The following is a 17,745-nucleotide window of genomic DNA, read 5'->3' on the forward strand; positions in this document are numbered from 1 at the left end:
AATAATATTTGCCTACTAAACCTGAATATTAATTTAGAATATTTGCCTACTAAACCTGAATATTAATGTAGAATAATATTTGCCTACTAAACCTGAATATTAATTTAGAATAATATTTCAAAAAAGAACTTTTTTTGGCAGGGCGTGGTGGCTCACGCCTGTAATCCCAGCACTTTGGGAGGCTGAGGCGGGAGGATCACGAGGTCAGGAGATCGAGACCATCCTGGCTAACACGGTGAAACCCCATCTCTACTAAAAACACAAAAAATCAGCTGGGTGTGGTGGCGGGTGCCTGTAGTCCCAGCTACTCAGAAGGCTGAGCTACGAGAATGGCGTGAACCTGGGAGGCAGTGTTTGCAGTGAGCCGAGATGGCGCCACTGCACCCCAGTCTGGGTGACAGAGCCAGACTGTGTCTCAAAAAAAAAAAAAAAAAAAAAAAAAAAATTTTTTCCTACCAATGGCATTATTTCCTAGGCATTTCCTTTAAATCCACATAATGGGCGGGCACCGTGGCTCAAGCCTGTAATCCCAGCACTTCGGAAGGCTGAGGTGGACGGATTGCCTGAGTCTAGAAGTTTGAGACCAGCCTGGCCAACATGGCAAAACCTCGTCTCTACTAAAAATACAAAAATTAGCCGGGTGTGGTGGCGCACACCTGTAATCCCAGCTACTCTGGAGGCTGAGGCACAAGAATCGCTTGAACCCCAGTAAGTGGAGGTTGCAGTGAGCCAAGATCGCACCACTGTACTCCAACCTAGGTGACAGAGAGACTCTCTCCCAAAATAAAAACAAAAATTAATATAATGGATGTATATTGATATGCTGTTAGCAATACTTTGAATATATTTAGTTTTAGACAATATATAATGTATTTTCACAAATGTCCTTTGACCTGCACAAAAGCCAAGGAGGAAGGTAAAACAGATACCACATCTGCAACCTGAGGTCAATACTACACTCTTCCGGGTCTCATTTCCTAATAATAAGCTGGGAGGGCTGAGTTTCAATAATTTCTAAAAAAATCCTGGTGCCAAAAATCTGTGGTCTTACTTTATAAATACGAAAACAGAATCAGGTTAAAAAACTGGTCCACTGTCACAGAGTAAATAAAGAGTCAAACCTAGAAGCAGAATGTCTGTTTTCTGAATTCCAGTCAGAGGCTCTTTCTGTAACAATATTTCTCCCAGATGTAAAGAAAATTTGACATTCTTTGCCGCTCCTTTCTATTTTGTTTGAGTTTTTATCAAAATTGTAGAGACTTGTTTTTGTAAGAACAGTGAAAAGAAAGTAAGAGTTAAAGTGGGAGGCAGTGGTATCATACCGATAAAAGGAGTAGGAAAAATGCAAATTATGCTGATCAATTTGTATCATCTATGTGAAAAGCTGGGCTAAATATATTTATTGAAGACTTTATGGGATATAGTCAATACCAATACATTTCTTCTTAAGATATTATTGGCACATACAGCCACACTCTAACAGTAGGTTCAAACTTTTTACAAAAGCAGCAGAAACTCCCCCCTTTATTCTAGATATTAGTAAAACCTTATGCAGAACCATAAATTGCTCAGATTACAGTACAGCTGAGACCTTAGAATTCAATCAATTTGGTTTCCTTTTTCTCCCCCAAACTGGCTCTGCATAACACAGTCTGCAAAACCACCACTGGCTTACAGATTAAATTTATATTCCATTTCATTCAGAGACCATGAGTCTAGATTAAATTTGGTAACTGATGTAACAAATTATTCATAGAAAATTTCCTTCTCAATGAGAAACACTTATAAACCTTACTATATAATATGTAATCATGAAATAGAAAATGGCACACACACAACCATACCCATGGCTGCTACCTCTAGGCCTAAGGAGAGCAATGGGTCCAAAATCATAATTTATTCCACTTATGCTCAGATGAATGAGAGTCAGAAGTAGAAGTGAGAGTCAGTGGGCATCCAGGGGTATTACGGACAAGTCTAACATATTACAAAGAGCTACAGCACCTGAAAAAGAAGGTGCTCAGGTGGGATCCAATTTGGGTTAGTAGGCAACTAGATAGCATGTTTGCACTCTGTAAAAGATGAACTTTACTTAGAACATAACACCTTAATACCTAAAAAACATAGCTCAATTGTAATGACAAAGTTATGTTATAAACATAAAATACTCTCCCAGGTAAAGAGACTCTTCAATGCAAATTAAACTGTCTTAAGACTGAAATAAAGATTCTTAGAAGTTTATAAAAACTTAATATATTTACACAGGAATAAACCCTCTTTCAAAGATGATTTATAATTTCTTACCATTTGCATATGGTGTGACCATCTTCTTATTGGTCATTACACGTGCTGTAGCATTATTCACCTAAAAATAACAAGGAGAAAAAAGGGCAGGGAAGAAGTGGACTACATTAGGGAACATAAAGTTGCACATCCAGTAACATAGTACTTAGTTTAAAATGTAAATTTCTGAGAGCATTGATTTAAATAATTAACACAGCAATATAAAATATTAATATATAGTGTTTTAATTAAAGTTCTTATTAAATGAGGATAACAAGAGTAAAATGAGTTTCTTGGTTTCCAAATATCAGTACTCCAAAGACAATACATTTGCAAAATCTTTGGACATCTTTTAAACAGAGAAATCTCTGCACTAAGGAAAACATAGAAAAAAGTAAATAGGAAACAACTATATTAGCAATTCACTTTGAAGTTTGTCAATAAAACAGAGGCTTGCCACATGGGTTATGAAACAGATTGACGGAAAGGTGATAAAATCAATCTGATTTCACCTGTCCTAATATTCAGCATTTTAAATACGTCTATCCGAGATTTTTACTGTCTGACGTCAGTAAACAAATATAGAAACCTAAGATTCCCATGGTGACAGCCTTCAGGACCATTCTGAATTTTCTAGACTACATGGTCTATCAACTCAGGAACAAAGCTTTTAAAAATGCCTTTAAAGTAGGCACTTAAAAGAATTAAGAAAATCAAGTGTTTATTTATTTTGTTTTATGGCACTCTCCACCCTCATTACAGAACTGCATATTTTAAAGCATTCTCAGTACGAGAGTAAGCAGGTGCTACAAAGACGGTGCTGCTGAAGAAAAGATGAATGGAACTGAGATGCCAGCGTACTGCAGCCCAGTGACAGAACCAGCCTCAAAGCTCTTGCAAGGAGGGTAAAGTCCCACCATAGAACTTGACTTACACTGTGTTGTCAGGTCATAAAACATGCCAATTGAAAAAAGAAGCATAAAATATAAATGTCTTATTTCTGCCTCTTCAAATTTACATTGTGTTCAATTTGTATGGTAATAAATTTGTGTGATGAAAAGACCAATTTTAGGTAGAATTAGAACTAAAAAAACTTCTTCCTATGTCTTTTGAGATTTGTACAGTGATACTTCCCCTACATGAGGAAAGAGCTTGAAACTCCATTTACTCTAGTTTCACCCACCAAATAATATAAACATTTCACATTTAAAAAGAAAGAATGGGATACAACAATGATGAGACTGAGAGCATGCAGTTAAAAAACACACACACACAAATAAAAGAAAGAAAAAACAGTAACTTTTGGAAAGAGGGAGAAAGTGAAAAGCAAGGTTCTCACAGACAAGGATTAGAATGGAGCAAGAGCTGAAACCAGCTGCTGGAGCAGAAAGCAACCAAGCACTTAAAAGGAAAAATGGCCAGAACCAATCAGAAACCACCAGTCAGCAAAAGAGACCAACAGCTGCGTGTAACTGAAGGGATGGGAAAGGAAGAATAGGGAAAAGGACAGGAGCAAGGATTTGGAAAAAGAGAATAAGGTAGGGAAAAAGAAGAGAGAAAGTCAGGAAGGGTGTAACGGGCAAAGAAAGAACAATCAGAGCTACAAACGGGGATTTGGGAAACAGGAAAAGTAGGGAAGGATGTAGGGGCAGGAAGTGCATTAATAAAACCAGCCAAACTGGAGTTCAGTAACTCTGAGTAAGATGTGCAAGGGGAAAAAAATCACCATGAAGTCAGTAATCAAACAGCTCAGACTGCTACAAAACAATATGTACATCCAAAATCCAGGCGGCATTACTCAACAGCATTGAAAATAAAAGGGGGAAAGGAAAAGGAAGAGGAACAACAAGTCAAATCACATTTTGTAGTGTTAATGTGAGATGGCAGATGGACTTTTTCTTTCTTATTTAATTGTTTTGTAATTACATTTTTAAAAGCTTCTTCTCTAGTGCTTTTTTCACTTACCGCCAACGGGCACCATCGCCAGCATTGTGTATAGTTACCATGGAAAGAGTGAGTCAAGTGAAGGGCCCTAAATGCTAAACCATTGGAAAGGAGGGGAAAAAAAGCAAAATATGCAGACATCTTACTCAAAATGGTGGCTTTTACATTTAATACTTTAAAAAATTGGGAAAGGGGAAAGGAGCCAGTTAACCTTCGATGTGTTATCAAAAAGGGCTGGTGAATACCAGGCGGCAGACTTAGTCATCATCACAGTACATTCGCCAGCCAGCCATCAAACCCTCTGTTTAAGAATTTTATCCATAAAAATTTAGATATCAAAATTCTTGACATTAGATATATTTTAAAACTACATGAGTTTTGGATTATTTCCTCCCTCCCCACAATCTCTAGAATCTTCTATTCCGTGCTTATCGTGTGCACAAAGAGGCGAACTGGCCTCCCAAGAGAGAGGATATTGGCTGGCCCCTTGATTCATTATAGAACACAGTGTTATAAACTGGATAGTTTTTAGACAATTTAACATTAGTTTTGCTTAGGCCTGATCACAGGAATTCAGAGTACTGCAAACTGAAGCAAAGGAAAAAAATCAAGAGAGCAGAAGGATGAACATTTTGAAGGAAAAACATAAATGAAAAACACACACACACACACACGCACACACAAAAAGTCAAAATTAAAACCCCCAAACAACCAATAAATGAGGAGGGAGGCAGATAGAAGTGTTACTTTTATACATTTTAGTGCAAGAAGGTGAAGACAGAGATACAAACACACATACATGTGCACACACACACAAGACAGGGCTCCAAATGTGAAATAAGTGAGGCAATACGAAAAAACAGAAATAAAAATATAAAACCAGAAATTGAATTATTAAAGACATGCACCTCGATTTTACGGCCCTCTACCACGGTGCCGTGTAATTTCTCCCTGGCCCTGTCTGCATCAGCACTATTCTCGAAAGTTACGAACCCGAATCCCTGCATGCAGCGGGAGAAGGGGGGAAAACATGCACATCGTTATATTGAAATACTGATCTCTTGGTAAATAGAGAAAAAATATCATAGTATGAAACTGACATCAGCAACAACTCAGCAATAGTCTCCCAAAGTCACATTTTTGGTCCATGCATATTTGTGAAGGGAAATTAAATCCAATAAAATAATAAAGAACTGTAATAATAATAATAATTAACAGCAATGTCACAATAAAATAAAACATAAAGCATATGAGGCCAGACCAAAATTAAGGTACAGAGTTACTTGGGTCAAACTATTCAACCAAGAAGCTGAAGATTTTTTAATGTCCTACCTTTCTCTCTCAATTCATGTTATTAATTTAATATACATGCCCCTTTATGTAATACCAAAAAAGACTTAATTAAATTGATCCTCTGACATCCCAAATCCATTATTTCCCAGTAACTGCTACATGAAATCTGACATTCAGGTTCAACGTTGCACAATGAGATTTTTTTAAAGTAGGTCTAATCATTTTAGCCCCACGTTGCCGGCTGCTTATATCACTATTATTCCTTTGGGAACAGGATAATTTAGGACATAGTTGGTGTATAATTTTGTATGTACTGGGTGTGGAAGAGGAAAGCATTCGTGCTCTTCTAAGCAAATAAAAATATCGCTAAGCAGTGGTCAATTATAACTTTTCTTCAATGCCCATTTTAAGTGACCAGATTGACAGAGTAAAAATATGTTCAACTGAATTTCAGAAAACTGCTAACCCAAATTCACCTAAATTACTTACTCACTTATTGATTTTTATATCTGCTATTAAAGGTAGTAGTAACTTTCTATATATAGAGAAAAAAGGAACAGTCAACAGGCAATGGGAATGAGATCTACATTAGTGACATCAGTTGTTTACTATTCAGTAGAAGGAGGATATCGGAAAACAGCAATGCAGCTGGTACAATGAGTTAGGATTAATTTATTTGTTCCTTGCAAGAGACTGCAAAAATTGAGTGGAGCTTTAACTCATCAGGAGTTAAATCAGGAGACCAGGGAGTTGATTACCTTCACTCCGATGTTCACGTACTACCAATTTTAACACTAGGAGCATTTACTATATACTTATATGACTTTCCTAAAACATCATATTCACTTCATTCTAGGTGCTCTGTCCTTATTGTTCTACTCTGCAGCTGTAATTTTACAACGCTGCTTATATCTGCAAAGTGTTAAAGTCTTAAGATTTTCTGCTAAGTCTTCATTTGCCAATAACTTCATTGTCCTGCTAGCATTTTTTGAATATTCCATTGTAGGATAACCCAGAACCCTTTAATTTTAACTGAAGTTCCGCCTAGCTGCTTAATAACATGAGCACACTTCTCTCTATATAAAACATGTTCTTAACTGACACGGTAAACAATGCACGTTGCTCAATAAGATTTTATAAAAGCAACTCCATTGTTTTGAAGGATCCGGTAACTCATCATTCTAAGTGATTATGTGGGTGGGTGGCGTTTTGGAGAATTCCAATGGATTATCTCTACCCACAATTTGGACATCACAAATACCCTTGAAAGTGCAACGCTAAGCTGATGGAGATTTTAAAATGTATGTTGCTTGGAAAGAACTACTACTGGTAACTTCAGTTAATATTCTCCTAAAGAATGCATAAGTTTGTTGAAAATATCAACAGGAACATATTTTCATAAATGAAATGTTGATATAACATTTATAGCCACTTTGACACCACAAGGTATAAAAGGGCGCACATTAATAATTAGTTACACCATTTGTCATCTACACTAGCACCTGCTGAAGACAAGCTGCCAGTTCTCTAATCCTGGTGAGTCCTCCAATAGGAAAGTCAAACTTTTAAAAAAAGGTCACAGAGAGTGATGAGTTTTAATATCACACTTTAGAAGCATTTTGGCTGTATTTCAACTGGTCCTCACAGTCATATATTTTATGACTTAGGTTAAATTAATACATTGTAAATTAATAGTTGATTACTATCAAGTTATATGAAAACTAAGACCTAGGTTTTTGATATTAGCATTATGACTATATCTACACATCCACATACAAATATACATACTAGTTTGTCTTCTTAAATATAACCATAAAGTAAAAAGAATAGACATGTTGGTTTCATGTTGAAGGTAAAGAAACTGAGTCAAACTGAGATTAAATACACAAGGATATACAGCTAATGGTGAGAAAATTCTAAGCCTTTTCAAATCTCAGTTCAGTATTCTATTTACTAAATGATATTAGTCCTAAAAGCCTTCTATTTTTTTTCAAATCTAATTGCTAAATATCTTCCATAACCTTCTTTTCTGAAATGTGTTGAAAGAACATTAGTGATAACTGCATCCAAAAGAATGGAAGGTGGTATGATGAGCACTGAAATTTTACAGTCAGCAAATGACAAAGTTTAACATTAATGTCTGCTTGGATAAGATTTTCTCAATAATGACTTTAACATTCTGGAACAAAATTTCACTTTCAAATGTTTTAAAAGTGTTTTATAAAGAAAGATGCTTATACACCAAAGGAAATGTGAATCAAGATACCAAAAATATAAAAATAAAGCAATCTTTATAAGCATCTTTTCCCTGGGGTGATAGGAGGAAGAAGGCCTTGTTGATGCGTTGGGACTCCTTAATATGAAACATAAAGGTAAGAGGATTTCTTTATTTGCTTTGAAGATAAACAGACCTTGCAATAGGCCACATAATGGCTTCCTAAAGTTGTCCACATCCTAATCCCCAGAGCCAGTGAATATGTTACCTTACACGGCAAAAGGGATTTTGCAGATGCGATTAAGTTAATGATCTTGAGATAGAGAGATTATCCTGGATTATCCGGTTAGGCCCAATGTGGCCACTGTACTGTGCTTATAAGTAAAAAGCGGACACGGGAGAGTCCGAATCAGAGTAAAGCAGCCTGAGAAAGACTTGACTGGCCATTGCTGGCTCTGAAGACAGAAGGGAGCTATAGTCCAAGAAATGTGGGCAGCCTCTAGAAGTTAGAAAAGGTGAGAAAACAGATGATCCTTTAGAGCCTCCTCAAGAACCCAACACATTGATTTTAGTCTTGTGAGACCCATTTTGGACTTCTGACCTCCAGGGCTGTAAGATAATAAATGTGTGGTTTTAAACCACCCAATTTGTGGTAATCTGTTCAGAAGTCACAGGGAATTAATACATACCTCTTAGAATTAAAGTCCATGATTAGGAAGGTGAGAGGTATGACTAGAATTTTTTGAAGGACTGTTCTTAAATATTTTTTTCTCATGTTTAAACTTTAAACAGGTGATTTTCCATCAACCCAAACATGCTTCCATTAAAACATTTTTAGAATACACTATTTCTTCAATAAAATTTAGCATTTTAGAAAAGTGTCAGAAACTGTGTTAAAGATGTTCACAGATTATCCAGGTTTAAAAGTCATCAGCAGAAAAGCCTGCTTACATGAACTCATGTTTTATCACTTTGCTCTTAGAAACCGAATTGACATTAAGTTGGTCATTCTGATCTCTTGCTTTGGAAAAAAAAAAAGTTAGTAAAATTATGTCTAAATCTAAAATATTTTCCTTAGAACAGCTTCCAAATGATCATAGAACAGCTTCTAAATGATCATACAACCTATCAAACACTGAACCAGTCTACACAGGTATAATATATATAACAAATAGATTACATAATCTATAACAAATAGATTTAATCTCAAGAACAAGAGGAAATATTTCAGCTATGTAAACGGAGAATTTTTGTTATCTAAACTCCTATTAATAAACCAGATTTTAAAAAAATAAACTTTAATTTTTAATTAAAAAATGATTTTGACATGTCTGCCTACACTAGCACTACAGAGAGAAATATAATACAAACCACATATATAATTTAAAATTTTCTAATAACCACTTTAAAAAGTAGAAATAGGTGAGATTAATTTTAACAATGTATTTTATTTAACCCAATATATACACATATTATTAATATTTCAATATGATTTCAATATTAAAACATTATTAGTGAGATGCTTAGCATTCTTTTTTTGTGCTAATTCTGAAATGGTGTCCATTTTACCCTTAAAGGCATACCTCAGTTTAAACTCTCCAAATTTCAAGTGTTAAACGTGACCACTCTGCTGGGCAATGCAGGTCTCTACACTTTATACTCCTCTAAGTTTGCAGTCCTCAAAGTCCTTCTAAATTAAACATTTAAACACACCAGTGTTACATGAGTGATTTACCAGGTATCTTAGCTGACTTCTGGAAATTGAAGAATGGTGTATTTATTAGGTGTATGGTTGTAGTTAAAACTTCTACAAAGTGTGACAGCAATTTCACAGCCTGCCTTGACATCATCGAGGACATATAGGAGCCAAGTAACTGTCACCTTTTTAGTCTGGCCTCAGACTGCAATAAATAACAAGCAATAGAATGAACATTGTAAAAATATTATTAAAATTTGTATAATTTTTGAATTTTTCGATCTCAGAAGAATGAGAAAGAAAATTTACCATGTAACTTTTAAGGGAGAAATCAAAAGCAGACGGATCTCCTGGGTATGGCCAGAACACAGAAATTAAAAAAAAAATAAAAAAAATATAAAACTAAAGCCCATAATGGTAACAAAAGAAAACAAAAACAAAAACAAAAAATTAAGCCCTTCAGAAACACATGCACTGTTAATTCAGTTTCAAATATAATAAAAAAAGCCATTTCATTCCAACATTACCTATCAAGTTCTACTGAAAGTCACAAAGGCCTACTTACTGTGACTTCCAAAAAAGTATTTTGATAATACTTTGAAAGAAATAATTAATTTCCCTTTGCATGAAATTAAAAGCCATGATAATAGGAAAAACATTATAGCAAATTACTTGTGTCTAAGGAATGGGAATAGGCGTTTTATCTCCCCTAACTACAGCCTAAACTTAAGCCCAACCTAAACCTAGATCTCCATTATTCCAGAAATCCACCTGAGAGAAGTAATGAGAATATGTTAAGCAAATATTTGCTAGAATAATTAGAATGTTCTTAGTGTAAAGAAAAGATAAATATTTAAGGTGATAGCTATCCCAATTACTCTGATTTGATTACGTGAATGTATCAGATTATCACATATACCCTGAAAATATGTACATCTAGTATCTATTGATTTTAGAAAAAAGAAAAAAAAATTGCTAGAAATCTCAGTAATTATTGCTGGGCTTATAATATTTGTAGTTCTTCAGTGGACTTAATAATGAGCACTATCTGAAGAGCTGAACAGTTTCAACATATTCAGTATCTTAATACATATCCATGCAAGAGATGATATACCAAAATATTCTGGCAAAAATTTATAGAAAACGTAAATGTTATAATCTGTGTATTTCTTTATTTAATAAGTTTGATAATTATCACCAAAAATTGTTCTGTGGTTGGATGATGGTGAATAAGATGGCAGAAAGTCTGATCCACAATGGAATAACTTTGGAAAAAAACAAGTTCTTAATCACTAAAAATTTCTAGCAGAGAATGCAAGGTCAAGAATAGAGGTGATTGAACTAGGTGACCATTTTGGGTTATGTTTTAAGGTTCTATATGAGAAAATAAGACTAAAAGGATACATGAGAATATCAGTAGTGAACATTCCTCTTTAATAAACCATGTATCTTTTTCTTTATACTTTTCATTAAGCATCATGTTTTCCTTTTGAAAGACTGTTTTGTTAAGATGCTACCCAAAGGATATATAAGAAGAGTAAACAATAGTTTATCATTCAAACTGGGACACTCTGAGGGAGAAAGGGGTCATTTATTAATAATTATGCGAAGATAATAGGTTTAATCTGGGGCTATCCTGGATAAGCCAGGACATACGGTCACTCTAACTAGGCATGATCTTATTATTTGTGTTAATAATCTTTCATTACTGGTGAAACTTGCAGAATTAATAAAGCTACATAAACTCATATAATAATTTTCTAAGTTCTATTTGAATAAATTGGTTAATTTTTTTGGCAGGAGTACAATTTTTCATCCTATATCTTAATAGTACATTTTCAAAAGGCTAGTCTATCTCTGTTTCAGTTAATCAAAGAAACTTAGATACAGGTGATCCTATGTTTGTTTGTTTGTTTATTTATTTTATTTTTTGAGATTGGGTCTCACTTTGTCACTCAGGCTGGAGTGCAGTGACGCCATCTTGGCTCACTGCAGACTCCACCTCCCAGGTTTAAGCCATTCTCCTGCCTAGCCTCCTGAGTAGCTGGGACCACAGGAGCCCACCACCACGCCCGGTTAATTTTTTTTTTTTTTTTTGTATTTTTAGTAGAGACGGGGTTTCACTGTGTTAGCCAGGATGGCTGATTCTATGTTTTTACAAAGGATTAGGGAGTAAAAAGACTAAAATTCACATGAAATAATTTAAACATATATGTATGCATGATATATTCATTCAATAATCTAAGTAAACCAAATCTAGAATATGAAGGTAAAAGAAGGAAAAAAGGAAAAAACTAGTCAACAACAAAGAAAAAACTACTATAGAGTAATTCTACTCTAAAGGCAAGCTGGAAAAAGAAGAATACTGGCAGACAAGGAGGCTATGAGCATGGCAGTGGAACACCGTCTACTTATGTTTTCAAATGGGTATATTCTAAAACCCTTGGTGATGGTCTTATTATACAAAATAAGATATGGTAAGGAGTTGCTTTTTGTTTTGGAACAATTTGATTAAACACGGTTTTACATGTAAGTATTGCTATCTTAGAGTTATTTTGTGACTAGTTTTTCCATTACTGCTCTAAAAAAACTCAATAAAGCTAATTTCTGTACCGAAAACCACTCTGTTTAAAAGTTAGAGGAGCTCTTAACTACACAATAGGACTATATAAAGCCTCCTTTTCTCTGGTTATTTTCAAAATATGCTGTAATTTTACAGTCAACCTCAAACATATAAAAGGAATAGGACTCTAAACTTAATTCACAAAACAAAAACTGCTCATTAATTTATCTTAGGTGGATCCCAGAGGAGGCATCCGTGGGTTTGATTCCAAAGTAAATCTCTATTAGGAGCCTCAGAACAGTTCCAAGGGCACCCATTCCAGCAAAGAACTTTAGGTAGCAGTTAAGAAAGCTTTGAAGGACAAAAACAAGGTTTTTATCAGTCCTTGAAGGCAGATTCAGGGCAATTCTGAATTCTGTGCTTTGTTTTTAAAACATTTACCAATTAGTACAGAGTCTGTGAACCCTTTAGCAGCCCAAAGAAAAATGGGGCAGTGAGGATACAGCATCAAGCTGACAGAAGCAGCCTATGCTTTTAGATTTCCCAAAAAGAAAGCTCATGTCATTACTTTCAAATGAAAATTACACGAGAGAAGTAACTGGATGAGGTACATGTTAAACAAAGTGGGGCCAGGATGCGGTGGCTCACACCTGTAATCCCAGTACTGTGGGAGGCCAAGGCAGGCAGATCACTTGAGACCAGAAGTTCGAGACCAGCCTGGCCAACATGGTGAAACCCTGTCTGTACTAAAAATATCAAAAATTAGCCAAGGGTGGTAGTGGGTGCCTGTTATCCCAGCTACTCTGGAGGCTGAGGCACAAGAATCGCTTGAACCCAGGAGGTGGAGATTGCAGTGAGTCAAGACTGTGCCACTGCAACTCTATCCTGGGCAACAGAGTGAGACTCTACCTCAAATAAAAAAAAAAAAAAAAAAAAAGAAAAAGAAAAATAAATTGATAGCAGGCAAATTCTTAAAGTCAATGAAAGAAGCTTCAAGAAAGATCAATTTCCTTTGCTTCACAATAATTCAAACAAATTATTTTCTTGGTAAGGAACAAGTCCTCAATGCCTGATGAAGCTACATTGGCCTTCTAGTTGTTAGACTCTAGTTAAGATTATACACTCACAAGTAAAAATATTTAAAACTACTACTTCAGATAATTTACAGAGTGGCCAATAATCTCCACATATTTATTTACACTCATGTGCTTCTTATCTCTAAACCACTGTCATTTTCTCACCTTGTAGCTAAAAAATATCACACAAAATAAACACAAACAATGCAACAAAGGAACAGAAATCCATTGTGAGAAAAATTACAAGCATAAATAGTTTACTGGTTGCAGTCTAAATAGACTTCACTTTAAAAAATACTTACCAAGTGCTGGAGAAAGTTCTGTATAGGCATATTAATCATTTTTGTTTTAACTGAAAACTGGAAGCTTAGAGTATAATTACCTCTTTAATAATTAACAAATAATTATTATAGTCAGAATTAAACACTTTTAGTGTTGATACATTCTACAAAGGAAGGCAATAATAATAAGTAGCATTAGAACAGCACATACATTTTTATGTGTACAGATGGGGGCAGGAGGTATATAAACTCTGTTATCAATTCCCAAAGTATGGTGAATTTGGAGTATGAAATTGGAGAGGTAAATATTAGCTCATTTATTGGCTTTATTTAGCTTTCCCTCAAATTACATGTTTAAGAGATTTAACCATAACCAAAAGCTATTTTCAAAGTTCAGTGATGACCAAATGAAAATTAAGTAAAACATTGCTCTAACCTAACAAATCAAAGTAGCAACAGCAAGGTAAATATTTATAGGCCTGGCTATGTCTGATGGTTCCAGTAGGATGTATTTCATTTAATAAGCAGTGAGAAAACTCTCAAGTAACATGTCCAAAAATTCAGTTCATCAAACACTGTTTTTTTTCATAACACCACTATAAGACTTGGCCATTCCCTTGTTCCTAAAAACATTGCTGTTTCTTTTAATGCGTGGAAATTCGAAATCATATAGATCAGGAATTTAAAATAGTAAATAGGGGAAATAATTTTTATTTTTATTTTTATTTTTTGAGACAGTCTTGCTCTGTCACCCAGGCTGGAGTGCAGTGGCACAATCTCGGTTCACTGTAACCTCTGCCTCCTGGGTTCGAGTGATTCTCCTGCCTCAGTCTCCCGAGTAGCTGGGATTACAGGCATGTGCCACCGTGCCTCGCTAATTTTTGTATTTTTAGTAGAGACGGAGTTTCACCATGTTGGCCAGGCTGGTCTTGAATTCTTGACCTCAGGTGATCCGCCCGCCTCGGCCTCCCAAAGTGCTGGGATTACAGGCGTGAGCCACCACGCCCAGCCTAATGGGGGAAATAAATTTTAATTAAAAACTTCAGTTCTTATATAGAACACATTTAGAGGAAAATACACACATAAAAGTACACACATACTTTCATTCTTATGCAAAAAAATCTAACTCACTGTACTTGTGATTTAGGTGACTCTACATCCTGAGGACTGCCTATGTGGGTAGAACTTAAAGGAGGAAATCAGTTCATACGAAATTCCTCAGTTATTTCTCACTCTGTTTAAGTGTTGTCACAATTTTCAAAAGAGACTGCAAGTTAACTGAATAATCAAAGCATTAAACTTGTTCTAAGCATGCTGTTTTGAAGTTGGATTTTGGCTGAATTGTTCTGATAGAATTCAGAATAGAATTCTCATAGAATTTCACTTTTTTTTAGTCTTTGTGCTCTTTCTTTAAACGGAGAAAGCTGAGGCCAAATTTAAGGCTCATAAAGCACTGTCATCTCCTACATCGTGTGCTCTTTATGCCCCACTCTTCCCTCAACCTTATCTGCTTCTTACTTCATCAGCCCTCCACCCCTGTGTAAGTATCAGAATAAAGTCTGGCCATGTGGTAGCTTATTTTTAGAGATAATCTAACTTAAGGTGGATACTTAGGATACTTTTTTTTTTTTTTTTTTGAGACGGAGTGTCGCTGTGTTGCCCAGGCTGGAGTACAGTGGTGCAATTTCGGCTCACTGCAAGCTCCGCCTCCCGGGCTCACGCCATTCTCCTGCCTCAACCTCCAGAGTAGCTGAGACTAAGGCACGCGCCACCACACCCAGCTAATTTTTCTGTATTTTTAGTAGAGACAGGGACTGAGGATACTTTTATGCAGGCTTGAAAACAGTTTGTTTTCTGAATACTTGCTGTTTAAAAGAACACAAAACTCAAAAAGAAATGAAGCACACTTGACACTGAAATGGAGCTTACCTTAGAGCCACGTTCATTAAAGATTATTTCTACATCTAGGATTTTGCCAAACTGCTGCAGAGATAAAAATAAAAACATTTACTTATGGTCAGGTTTTTATCCACATATTTTGTTCTCTTCTGAAATGGGAATAGTTTATTTTTCTTCTTCTGTAAACTACTTATTTAACTTCTATATTTGTATTTGTTAGTAAGTTCCAATACCAGTTTCTGATTTTTCCTCATCGCTGAGCTGACAGTTTCTCCTTTCTCAGTTCACTCACTCAGGCAATTTATCCACCTCTCTGTGTGGAAGCTGTTGTCGAAAGTTGTTCACAGTGTTAGCCCATTAGATGCTGCATGGGGACAAGAACTTGGAATTTTCCTAACTACATCTCTTTATTTTTTAAAACAGTCTCAGATTTGAAAAGCAAATCCTAGTAAGTAGAATAATATACTATAGAAGGCTATTCCCCTCCTTTTTTTAATACAAAGTACATTCACTATATGAAAAGCAGAAAACATAAACAAAAGGAAAAGGGAAAACAGAAAATAAAGATCATCTGCAGCCGGGCACGGTGGCTCACGCCTGTAATCCCAGCACTTTGGGAGGCCGAGGAGGGTGGATCACCTGAGGTCAGGAGTTTGAGACCAGCCTGACCAACATGGAGAAATCCTGTCTCTACTAAAAATACAAAATTAGCCGGGCATGGTGGCGCGTGCCTGTAATCCCAGCTACTCAGGAGGCTGAGGCAGGAGAATTGCTTGAACCTGGGAGGCGGAGGTTGCGGTGAGCCGAGATCGCGCCATTGCACTCCAGCCTGGGCAACAAGAGCGAAACTCCGTCACAAAAAAATAAAAATAAAAATCATATGCAGTCCTATCATCGTAATGTTTTAGTACACAGCACTCCACGCTTTCCCTCAGGTATGCAGAGATAAGTAACTATAGACATCAGATACATTCTATAATTTGCTTTTTTGTTTATTAAAAAAAAAAGTCTTGAACTGTCACCCAGGCTGGAGTCCAGTGGCACGATCTTGGCTTACTGTAACCTGTGCCTCCTGGCTTCAAGCTATTCTCCTGCCTCAGCCTCCCGAGTAGCTAGGATTACGAATGCCCGCCACCACGCCCAGCTAATTTTTGTATTTTTAGTAAAGAGGGGCTTTCACCATGTTGACCAGGCTGGTCTTGAACTCCTGACCTCATGTGATCCGCCTGCCTCAGCCTCCCAAAGCATATATTGCTTTTATTTTTTTTAACTTAGCAATAGATCATGAACAACTATCTAAGTCAATATATATCTGTGTTACCGCCTCTATAGGCTACATGCTATTCACCACTTTAATATTTCTACAACAAACATCAAGAATATTTTAAATAACACCTCTCTTTAGTAATTCTTTAAACATTTTAACATTCAGAAAAGCAAACAAAAACTAAAGACACAAAGCCTAAACTCTATTGTTATGTAGCTAAATAGCCGACTAGAGGGTTACACAAAACACAATCATTATTTAGGGGGAAAGTATATATAAAAAGAGACAAAACTGTTTTAATCAATGCTTGGATGAAATGAATTGAAGGTACATGCAGAAAATTTCCAGATATCTTTTTGGCTCATATTTCCCTCTGAGTATTGGAGTCATACCTGATTATCTACTTCACTTGGGTTTCAAAGCAGACTTTGGGAAATGTGAAAAAAACTGAAAAAGGGAAAGAGCAAAACAGAAATCATGCTGTTCCATTGGATTGAATCATTACTATCTTTATCAAAAAACTTGTATTAATAACCCAAGTTTTCTACAGTAAGACATCTTGGTTTGGTTTAATAGAAAAACCATGGAAAAAGGAAAATGTCTTATTTTACATGGGAGGGCATTTATGCTTATCTTATAAAACTAAGATTTGCATGGTGCTTTGGAGTTTGTTTTGTTTTATATTTTCTAATGCATTCTTATAATATCCTTCTGGAGTAAGGATCACATTCCTTTTATGGTTAAGGAGAATGAGGCTAAAAGAAGCTATTCGTCAAGTTTATGAAGCTAATGAAATGGAGCATAGAATGCCTGCTCTTTACCACTGCTACTATTCTTCTAAGTAATAGAGAGTCACAATATGGAAGAAAATAAAGCAACTAAGTATCTTTGGTAAGGAAAAAGTTATTTCTTTTGCCCTTTATGCCTTACGAGAAGGGCATAATACATTTCAAGAAATCACTAACTGGCCCAGGCACATCTGCAATGGACACTATTTTTCTGACTCAAGAGAAAACAAACCTCTGGTAGATGAGAATGTACTCCATTCTCACAGACCTCCAGAGACTAAGATTTTATATAAGTTCTGATAATTCAGTATAGAGCCTAATAACTCAGGCCCCCGAGAAGTTTCTTCTGCATAACGCAAGTCCTTTATGCTGCCCTTTATTTTCTGTTGTTCTCTTCTCTGAAGAAATGGAAAATATCTGGTTACCACTTTCTGTGTAAA

General features: G+C 35.8%; 1 protein-coding gene across 9 annotated transcripts in view; it reads right to left on the minus strand.

Moving 5' to 3' along the window:
- RBFOX2 (RNA binding fox-1 homolog 2) overlaps positions 1 to 17,745 on the minus strand; it is a 299,483-nt gene that overhangs the window by 25,144 nt on the left and 256,594 nt on the right. For 7 of the 9 annotated variants that reach the window (XM_023222129.1, XM_023222135.2, XM_023222132.2 and 4 more), the window contains 3 exons: positions 15,281 to 15,334; positions 5,136 to 5,228; positions 2,305 to 2,365 (listed from right to left, as the gene is read on the minus strand). In XM_023222129.1, coding sequence (XP_023077897.1) covers positions 2,305 to 2,365; positions 5,136 to 5,228; positions 15,281 to 15,334 — 208 coding nt within the window. The remainder of the gene's footprint in view (positions 1 to 2,304; positions 2,366 to 5,135; positions 5,229 to 15,280; positions 15,335 to 17,745) is intronic. The other 2 variants (XM_023222133.2, XM_023222138.1) reach the window with 2 other exon arrangements.

The sequence above is a fragment of the Piliocolobus tephrosceles genome, chromosome 19 (genome assembly GCF_002776525.5).
Source record: "Piliocolobus tephrosceles isolate RC106 chromosome 19, ASM277652v3, whole genome shotgun sequence".
NCBI lineage: Eukaryota > Metazoa > Chordata > Mammalia > Primates > Cercopithecidae > Piliocolobus > Piliocolobus tephrosceles.